At 36.5% G+C, this 10,902-nt stretch overlaps 1 protein-coding gene across 1 annotated transcript in view; it reads left to right on the forward strand.

Moving 5' to 3' along the window:
* Positions 1-10,902, forward strand: part of Soat1 (sterol O-acyltransferase 1) — a gene marked incomplete in the record, with an annotated part of 64,316 nt that overhangs the window by 18,421 nt on the left and 34,993 nt on the right. The window contains 1 exon segment of the mRNA XM_013521162.1: positions 10,164-10,222. Within this exon segment, the coding sequence (XP_013376616.1) occupies positions 10,164-10,222 (59 nt within the window).

Consider the following 10,902-nt stretch of genomic DNA (forward strand, 5'->3'; position numbering starts at 1 on the left):
CTTGCCAGGCAGGCGCTTTTGCCGCTGAGCTAAATCCCCAGCCCCAAGACATTATATATTAAAGGAAAACACACAGGATTGGGTCATGGGGGTTAAATGGAGTTGTTGTTTGTTTCAAAGTATTGCTTCCCAAGCTGTGTTTTTTTTTATTTGCTGTTATCTTTGTAAGAAATATATTACTGTGTAACTTTTAAAGTCTTTTTTTTTAAAAAGTTCACTTTTATCCTAATAGTAAATTTTATTAAATGATAGGTTTGATGTTCCATTATGTATATTTTTAAATAGTACATGTTTAACACTTGACAAATGGTAGTAGAACTATAGATTTTGAGTGCCATTGACAATATCCATCTCACAATTTCAGATCCACAATTTTAAAAGAATGTGGATAAATATGTGTGGACAATATAAAAGACTCGGTGGGTTGGGAACTTTGTCAACAGCTTCCTAAAGGATATGGGAAGGATTAATAGAATAATTTGAACAGTTAATTTTGAAAAAGATGGGCCATCCTTTCCTCTGACTCCAGAACATTGGAGAAAGTGATTAAATTACTAAACCTTAAGAAAGAGGACATTTAAGGATTTGGTACAGAAAGAGAACAACTAAAGTTGCTTGGTAAGCTGGAACTTGAAAAGATTTTGAACTACTATTGTGAGAATGTCATAGAAATTGATCAAGAGGTATGGACAAAGATCACATCTTTTCATTTCAGGCCTGGTTGAAGGTTAACAGTTTGGAGTGAGCCTTTTAATTATTTTTGCAGGCCAGGGGTGGTCTTGCCTGCCTGTAATCCCAGGATTTGGAGGATTGCCTTGAGTTTGCGGCCGTTCTGGGCTACTTACTGGGTTCAAAGCCAGCCTGGACTACATAGCAAGACCCTGTTTCATAAAACAAACAAACAAACAAACAAACAAACAAAGTCTGCAGTACATGGCAATGTAGAGCTAGTGGAAGTGAATGGCTGATGTTGGCATGTGGGCTGGTGGGGCCAGGAAATTGGGGATGGTGTTAAGGAAAGGATAGAAATGATAACAGAGTGTTGGTAAGTCTAGGCTGGATAAGGAAAGTGGTAAATCAAAAGAATAATTTTCATCCGAGGAGGAAAAACCTGTCTGTTTTTCTCTTTGGAGCAATGAAACCTTGTGTAGAAATTCTCACGACAGACTTCTCTTGTCTCATAGGCAAGGGTTACATTTCCAGTCATGCTATGCTGTCTTCCTTTTCCCTTCCACTCTTCTACTTGAGGTTTTGAACTTGGAGGCTGACCGAATGGACTGTATCAATAGGCTTCCAGCCTTTGTGGTTTCTGGTAGTGTTGGCCAGTTGTGGGGAGGAGTTCTGCTGGTGGAAAGTAAAGTGAGTGCCTTTATCTCTTTGGTGCCTGTGCCTGCTGGGTAACCATCACTCCTGTCCAACCAAGTTTTTTTCTCTGGGTTTCAGAGAGGATAGCAACAGTTCTCCTGATTTATGGTACCAGCTGTAGGATCCCATAGCATCCTTTGTTATTTTTCTTACATCCTGCTCATGTATTTGTAAAATTCCCCTCTTTAAATTTTTCACAGTTAATGAGTTTGAGTGGGTCATCTTTACCTTGCTGTATTTTGACTGATAAAACTCACGCCTATTCCAGTGTGCATGTGTGTGTTTGGGTGCGTCGGTGGGTGGCTGTGTGGGTTGCAGAGGGTTGCATCCAGGGTCTCATATGTGCTCAGCATGCACTCTGTCACGGAGCTACATTCTCAGCCCTTCATGTTCAGTCTTAAGTTGGTTTCTGACAAATGCAATGAAAAACAAAACAAAACAAAACAAAACAAAATAAACCCCAAAAATAAATAAAAAAAATTGAAGCCAGGCATGGTAGTGCACACCTGTAATCCTAGCACTGGGAAGGCTGAGGCAGGAGGATTGCCGTAAGTTCAAGGCCATCCTTAATTACGTAGTGAGGTCCTGTCTCAAAAAACAACTGTCACCACCCCAAGTAGATTTGAGTAGTTGTTATGTAGTTGTGCATATATGGCCTAAGATAACTTACTGTCTGGCCTATTACTTTTTTTTTTGGTACCAGGACTTAAACTTGGGACCTTGCTCTTGCCAGGCAGGAGCTTGTGCCCCTGAGCTGTATCCTCGGCCTCTGTACAGAAAAAAGTATATTTACCCTTGGTGTAGAACTACATCATACAGTATGGTAGCTAGTAGAAATACACTGTTCAGTGTGGTGTGACTGAGTACTTAAGATGTGCTAGTCTGAATTAAGATGCATTATAATTATAAAATACACATCAGATTTCAAATATTTACTTGCTTCTGTTTCTTTTACTTTTTAATATGGCTCCTAGGCTTAAAAAAACAAATTTTTTTTTGATACAGGGTCTTGCTATATACATAGTTCAGGCTAGACTTCAACTCATTATGTAGCCCAGGCTGGCTGATCCTTCTGCTTCAGCCTCCCAAGTGTTGGGATTACAGGCATGTGCCACCATACCTGGCTGAAAATTTAAGATGAGGTAATGATTTATGTTATACTATTTCCATTGGACAGCACTGATTTAGAATGTAATTCGTTAGTAGATAAGAGCTACCCTTAGACACAAGCTTTACATATTGTAAAGCAGTGAAAGCTTGGCATTTGGTTTTTTTAATATTTCATTTTTTTAAGATTGGCATTTAGAGGCATTTGACACAGGTCCAGGTCTCGGCAAACTCAGTAAAGCTTCATGTTACTTGTTTTTTTCTGGAAAAGTCTTTCTAGCATATGTTCACTGTAATTTTTCTGTATTATTTGAGCCTCGGCTCTAATTTATTTTTTCTTTTGTGGTGCTGAGATCAAACCTAGGACCTCATGCCTGCTTAGTAAGCACTGTACCATGGAGCTCTATCCCAGCCCTGCAGCTCAAATATTGACTTCCTCTGCTAAAGCTCCCCCACCCTCCACCCCTGCTTTATACTCCTGTAGTCTTTATGTGTATTATAAGCCTCTGCTTCTGTATTTCTCCTGAGATACATAACCTAGTGCCCTGCGTTTACTGGGTTTTTATTTAATGAGTACATAAACTGAATGAGTAAATGTTACCAACCTAGTGAGCTTGGTTATTTGTCTTTCTTTTTTTTCTCCTGGGTTACTTTGGCAGTGGATTTGGTATAATAACAGAAGCACAGGATTGTTACAGGGAACAGATTTGGTGAAAATCATTGAAGAACCAGCCTAATTGGAAGAGTGTAACTCCCTAGGGCTGGTCTTGTAGTACAGGCTTGCTGACCCTCCACGTTTCAGCACTCCCTGGAAACATCACTGTTTCATACAGTGATGTCGAAATACATACATATACATACAAATACATACATACAATGATGTTGAAATACATACATTTCATGTATGAAATACATACATGCCGTACCTGATCACTTTCACTTGCCTTAAAGATTGTCACGCTACTTGTCTTAAGGCAATAAAGTGTGTGATTTTAGAAAGATCTCAAAACCTGTTAAAACAAGAGGTTTGTTTTATTTTCGAATTTTTTGAGACAGGGGCTTGCTGTGTAGCCCAGGCTGGCCTTGAACTTAGGGAAGTCAGTCCTCCTACTTCAGCCTCCCAAGTGTTGGGTGACAGGGTGTGCTGCCACCCCTGGCTAAAAGTGGAATACGTTTTTAGCATTGTTAGATACAGTAAACCTCACAAATGCTGATTAACATTCATGAAAATTATTGCTGTAGGCCTGATTTCTTGGAATTCAGTTAGGAAAACCAATCTTAAGGATTTATCAGTTAGGTTCTTTCAGGTTTCATGTAAAAAATAATTATCTGTTGTTATCAGGTAGTGGTATTAGTAGTAGGCAGGCATTGCAGATATGGCTTGACCTCATTCTTGCCTTATCAGCATCTCAGTTCTGTGGTGGTGGGGTACTGGGAAGCGAGCCCAGGACCTTCACACTGAGCTACATCCCCAGCCTTTTTTTAATTTTTATTTTGAAATGGGGCCCACTAAGTAGCGGAGTGGCCCTGGCTGGGCTTTAAATTTCATTTCACCTTCCTCAGCACCCCCAGAGTGCTGGGATGAGAGGTATGTGTCACCATGTGAGCTCAGGGTTTTAATTTTAAATTTGGCTGTAGTTACAGTATATGTTTTAATACAGTTTGTCTTTCTGTAGGGCTCATGTTAGACTTTATTTTCATTGTGAAATATTAGGAGGGTAGAAACTTGCTGTGGTGTGTATGATCTGACTGGGGCTGGGTAAAGTTATCTTCCTTGACTAGTGGCTTTGTAAAGGAAGGGGAAGTAGGGAGGGAGATACACTGCCTTCAGTCTCTGCCTTCGATTTCCAAAACCATGGGCCAAAATAAATCTCTTTTGGTACTGTTATTATTAGCAACAGGTAGTGGACTAAGGTGGTAAGAGAGTTTTTAAAATATTATATGAAGAGTTATTTTTAAGATGAAGAAATATGGGTAGGTTTTTTGTACTTGAAATTGAACTCATTCTTCACACTGAGCTACATCCCCTACCCTTTTTTATTCTTTATTTTGAGGCAGGGTCTCGTAAGTTTCCTAGAGTGGCCTTGAATTTGTTACCCTCCTGCCTCAGCCTGTGGAGTAGCTGGGATTATTGATGTGTGCTATTGTGTCCAACTTTGAATTTACTTTTTAATATGTTTTTTTCACCTGTTTAACTTTACTGTCATACTCTGTGGGGCCAGCAGACTCCTAAATGTGAGTACAAACCTCCTTCCTCGCATCCTTTCTCTCAAGGCCATCTTGTAGTGATGGTTATTAGGGATAGGTTGCCTTGGGGAATGATATGCGAGTAGTGAGGATTAATCTTTTGTAATGTCTTCTTCCCGTCTTTCCTACAGAGGCTAAAAGTTTCTGTACTCATTTCTTTATGAAATGTACAGCTTACTTATGAAATAATCTGGTTCTATAAGGACAACTAAATATAAAAGCATATTCCTTTATTGATAGAAAAATCAAATAAATATTTGTCTTCTGTTTCTTAATCTGGTACCAATTTATGAACAGTTGCAAATCTACCCTCTGTTCACCGTTCTTAGTGTTTTGGTTCAGGGCAGCAGCATCTCTCGTCTAGATTTACCGTCTTTCTGCTGTGAGTCTTCATTCTCCAGTGTTTGATCACTTTCCTGCTTAAAATTCTTAGTTTCCTTAAAGTCCTCAAAGTTCTTCATGTTTTGACTTCTAATTTCCTTCTTTTCTTTTTTATTGTTTTAAATAGAAAAAAATTTCAGTGGTTAATGGTTAAAATTCATTGGTTAATTAACCATTAACAATGGTTAATACATTACATATTGTTATCTTTAAATTAGTTCCTTAGAGTACAAGGTATCAGCACTTAATTATCCAAACAATATTAGCACAAACCTTTCTTTTCAATGAACGAAGAGAAATTAGTAGTATAACTATCTTAACTACTATATATGTATATATTTTTCATTTTTTGCTTTGCCTTTCCTTTTCTTCTCCAATCCCCCACCCTAGTTTCCTCTTTTCTTTTGAACAGTTTCTTCCTGATTTAAAACTGTTGTACATTTTGTATCTTATTTGCTCTTTCAGCTTCTCACACTTAGGGAGACCGTATAATGTTTGCACATGTGCATCTGGTTTATTTCACTTACGAATATGGTCTGGAGTTACATCCATTTACTTATAAAAGTTTCTAGTTTATCTTTTAATTTCCTTTTTAAAAAGTAATTCTCACCACTCTTGACAGTTCCAGATATTCTAGTATTTCTGGTTTCCATTGAAATAAGCCAACTACCTGTGTTGGCTGTGTAGTTGCAATTGTTTCGTAGTTGATATTTTTCTTTCTCTTGGCTTTGAATAGTGCCCCCCCGCCACACACACATAGCTGTAATTCAAGCTACTTGGGAGAATGAGATGGGAAGACTGCAAATGTGAGTCCAGCATGAGCAATTAGTCAACACCCTGTCTTAAAAAGAGTGGGGGTTTAGGGGCTGGGGATTTAGCTCAGTGGCACAGCGCCTGCCTGGCAAGCGCAAGGTTGTGAGTGCAATTCCTATTACTGGAAGAAAAACAAACAAACATACAAAAAAAGAGTTGGGGTTTGAGGAGGGATATAGCTGTCGGAGTTCAATTCCTACTATGACCAAATAAGCAAAATAACAACAACAAAACATGTTACCCAGTTTCACTGTGATGTATCTAAGTAAATAGTTATTTATCCTCCTTAGAATTCTTTGACCTGACTTAGTCTTTATCTTCCTCTTTCAACAGTTCTGGGAAATTCTCAGCTGTTATTACATCAACTACTGTATTGTCTCTCAGACAGCTCTGGTTAGATACATTTTGGTCCTTTTCATACTCCATGTCTTTTTCTCAGCTGCCATATTGTGAAATGATAAAAGTAGTCAAAATGTCCAATAGAGGATTAAATAATGTTTCAGCCATGAAAAACAGAATAATAGGGCAATAAAAAAATGTAGAAGAGTATGTAATGACATGGAAAGATGTTCACGATATATTAAGTGAAAAAATAGGTTATAGAATAGTGTACATGAATCATTTTTAATAGAAATACATGAATTTTTCCCAAAGTAAAAAGGCAAATTATATTAATCAAAATACTAGTAATATTGGTCACTCAACCTTATAAGGTAGTGAGAATTTTCTTTTATTTTGGGGGCAGTGGCTTGGATTTTAAAGATTTTCTGTACAAGGTTAATTTTATTTTGATTTTGAAGATTAGTTTTAGAATAAGGAACTGGGAATAAATATGCTTAAGTTTAACTGGTTAAATCTTTTTTTTTTTTTTTTTTTTTTTTTTACCGGGAATCAAACTCAGGACCTTGCACTTGCCAGGCAGGCACTGTGCCACTGAGCTATAACACCGGCCCAAATTGGTTAAATCTTAAGCAATTAAATTGCTTAACTCTTTTTATTTTTAAATTAATTTGTATATTCTGGATCTAAGCTCCTGATCAGATTTGCAGACGTTTTTCTTTTCCTCTGTGCTGTTTTTTTCTTTCTTGGTGGTGTCCTTTGCAGCACAAAAATGACTTTTAAATTTTGATGGAATCCTATTTATATGGTTTTTTTTTTTTTTATTTCTGCTTTTGCTTTTGCTACTTTATCTAAGAAGCCATTGTCTAGTCCAACGCCACAAAGATTTATGCCTGTATTTTCTCCTAAGAGCTTTATATACAGGATAAGCATCTCTAATCTGATAATCTGCTTTTGGATTAACTTTATCAAGTAAAATCTATGCAAATATTCCAAGATCCAAGAAATTCCAAAATGTGAAACAGTTTTGGTTTGTAGCATTTCAGACAAGAAACTACATTTCAAAAATGTAGTTTAAGCTCTTAATGTTTTTAGATATTTGACCTTTGAAAGTTAATTTCTATATTGGTGTGAGTTCAGGGTCCATCTTTATTCTGTCTAAATGTCGTAGCACCATTTGTGGAAAAGACTGCTCTTTCTCAGTCATTTTGGCATCATTTTGAATAATCAATTGATTTTTGTCTTTATTTCTGGAATCTTAAGTCTATCCTATTGACTGTTTAAACTTAGCAGTGTCTTCCAACTTTTTCAAGATTTTTCTGATTGTTTTGTGTCCCTAGAATTTCCATATGAATTTGAGAACTAATTTGCCAGTTTCTGCAATGAAACCATCTGAAATTTTTTTTTTTATTTTAAAGATAAAAGGAGGGAAACATTAACAGACATACAACATTTTATAACATATCACAAGCACAATACAGACAATACAGAGTTACAAACACCATCTGAAATTTTGATGACGACTGCTTTGAAATCTATAGATTACATTGGAAAGTATTGCTATTTTAACAATATCTTCTTCCAGTCAGTGAAGATGGGGTATCTTTCCATTCATTTAGTTCTCTTTTAATGTCATTTTCTTTATGATAACATTCATTTACTTCAGATATTACAAAGCTAAAGAGCTCAAAGTTTTGGACATAATCTTTGGCATCCTTTGCAATCTTTCCTGACTGGGGTATGGCATTTTCTTTTTGTAATTTTTGGCACATTGACAATTATATATCCTGTTCTCTGAGACTTTATTTTGATCCATTGTGTCTTTATGATCATTTATGTTCAACATAAAATGGTATGACATAATGACTTCACCTCAGTGTAGTCTACAGACAGTCTAAATCGGGAATAATCTGTTGTGGACTTGTCCCCATCCATCTATAGCACCGTCCTGTTGGCCCTGGCTCCTGTCGGCCACTTGGTGGAATCTTTTCCACGTCTTTTAATCTCTCTAGTATTTTCCATCACTATTTTTTAAAAAAATCTAAATTCTGATTTGAGATATGTTTGATCATCCATCCATTGAGCTTGAAATTTCAAGCTTTTTATTTTTCATTTTGAAAAATCTATTTGGTTCTTTTTATTTCCTTTTTATTTATTTTGGTTTTTTGAGAGTCTCAATATGTAGTTCAGACTGGCCTTGAACTCACTTTGTAGCCCAGGTTGGCCTCGAACGCTGCAATCCTCCTGCCTCAGCCGCCTGAGTGCTGGGATTACATGTGTGCACCAACACGCGCAGCTTTTATTTCCTTAAACTTTCTTAGTTTATCCCCCTCAAAGACAATCTAGTATCTTTTAAGTTTTCTAATTTGAGTCCCTTGGCTTTGGTTTTTGCTGTCTCACTTGTGTTGCCTTGTTCCCCAGTACATTTATGATTTAATTATGAGCTCATCCTTTTATCTTGAAACTGTATCTGTTTGAATTCTTTAAAAGGCATTGTTTGATACTGTAGTCTTCCAGGAAGGAATTGCATTGCATCTGCCCATAGTTGGAGGACACAACATGGGTTTGCCTTAAAATAAATAAAATTCTTCAAGTTTTTGAGACCACATAGCTAGTGTAAATTTAGGTTGTAAAATCTTGTAAGGGGGGTTGTAAGTTCTTGGGGGACATCTTTTTCCCATCTGAACAGCATCAGATAGACACATATATTCCTTACTGTTCCCTTCTCTTGTTTCTGTCCTGTCCACCAAGGATGTAGCCTTAGGAGTTCTTACTTTAGATGGCACCCTGTTAGGCTTCTCAAGTTGGGACAGGCCCTAGACTTTCTGTTCTGTAATGTTGCCTGTGTACTGTTCAGATATTGTGTGGCTGCCAGTGTAGCACTCAGGGTTTCAAACATTTGTTAAGAATCCATACATTACTCATGTATCCTCTACGGTTCTAGTTTCATTTTATGTATTTGCTCATCTAGATCTGTACCAGTTTGTAATAAGTTTAAAATGTATTTTACTTTTTAATATTTTACTCAGTATCTTAGTAGTCTCAATTTTAGGGACTTCTCAGGGAATCTAGATTCTTATATTGTCAGAATTGGATCTATGGTATCATGTGATTAACATAGTTGTCCTTACTGTATATTTATAGTTTTGTTCTTTTTTTCTTAGTATTTTTCTGTGTAAAATTCCTTTTATGTATTTTGTGCAGCTTTATTTTTTTCATTTTTTATTTTTTTGGTACTGGGAATTAAACTCAGGACCTTGCTCTTGCCAGGCAGGCGCTTGTACCGCTGAGCTATCTCCCCAGCAAGCTTTATTTTCAAGGGTTTTGTCATGTTTTGTGATTGTACCATAGTTTACACAATCATTTTTGCATTTGCTTGGTTTTCAAGTGAGTGAAAGTGGTGCTGGTAGGTAGCTGTATCTATTAACTTAAAGCTTGCTTTTTTTATTTTAAAGAGAAAAAAAACAATAAAAACAATACAGAATTTCAAAACAAGATACTAGATTAACAATGGTTAATACTTTGTGTGTTGTTATCTTCAAAGTAGTTGCTCAGATTACAAGATATAGTCATAAAAAATTGATCAAACAGTATAAGTATAAACCTTCTCAATGAACTAATAGAAATTAATATAGTTAGCTATCTTGTGTGTGTATATACATTCTTTTCTTTTTCCTTCTATTCTCCTGTCCCTTTCCTTTTAAGCAGTTTTTTTCCCTCTCACAATATCTATTGTACATTTTGGATTGTATTTACTCTTTTAGTTTCTTACACTAGGGTGACAGTATGATGTGTACACATGACTATATACTCATAATCAAACCATACTCAATAATCATAGCCATACTCAATAATCAGAATGAAGTAAGTCAAACTTGCATGTGTAAAGCTTGCTTTTTTTCTTCCCTTAGGTCGAATCGACATAAAACAATTGATAGCAAAGAAGAGACAGTTGACAGCAGAGGCAGAGGTAAGCAACTTCCTCTTTCAGAAGCATAGATGTAGAGTTTTAGGAAAATAGCTTTGTTTAGTAACTTTTTAAAATGTTAATGTTAAATTGTTCTAAAGATTATTTACCTTTCTCATCAGTTGACACTGTTTCGCTAGGGAACAGGAAAGTAAGATCTCTGCCAATTTCTCACCCTGGGTAAGAACACACTTTGCCCTTACTTCATATCTCATCCTTCACAGCCGTATGCTGGCTCTTACTAGCAAGTGAATTGTGTTACTGGCCAATATAGTTGTATGTATGAATGTATGAAAGATTTTATCATGATTCATAGTATGTGGCCTCTAGTAAAGGATGAATCCAATTCTACAAGTAGATTCCTTATCAGAGAAATAGGAATTATATCTAAAAAAATATGGAGTCATTTCAAATGGACTATAAGTTCTACAAGTCATAATATATCATACCTTTAGGAAATTCTGGAGGAAAAAGAATACCTTTGTGTGGGGAGAGGGCTCAGGGCCCGCACACAGAGCTACATTCCTAGCACACTGAACTCTATTCTCAGCCCTTTTTATTATGAGACAAGATTGTCTAAGATACAAATTACCTAGGCTTGAATTTGTGATCCTGTCTCAGCTTCCCAGGGTCCTAGGATTATAGGCATGTGCCACCGTACCTAGCAAAGGATACTTTAAAAA

This window comes from Chinchilla lanigera, unplaced genomic scaffold (assembly GCF_000276665.1).
Source record: "Chinchilla lanigera isolate Chin_1 unplaced genomic scaffold, ChiLan1.0 scaffold00005, whole genome shotgun sequence".
In the NCBI taxonomy this organism is placed as follows: domain Eukaryota; kingdom Metazoa; phylum Chordata; class Mammalia; order Rodentia; family Chinchillidae; genus Chinchilla; species Chinchilla lanigera.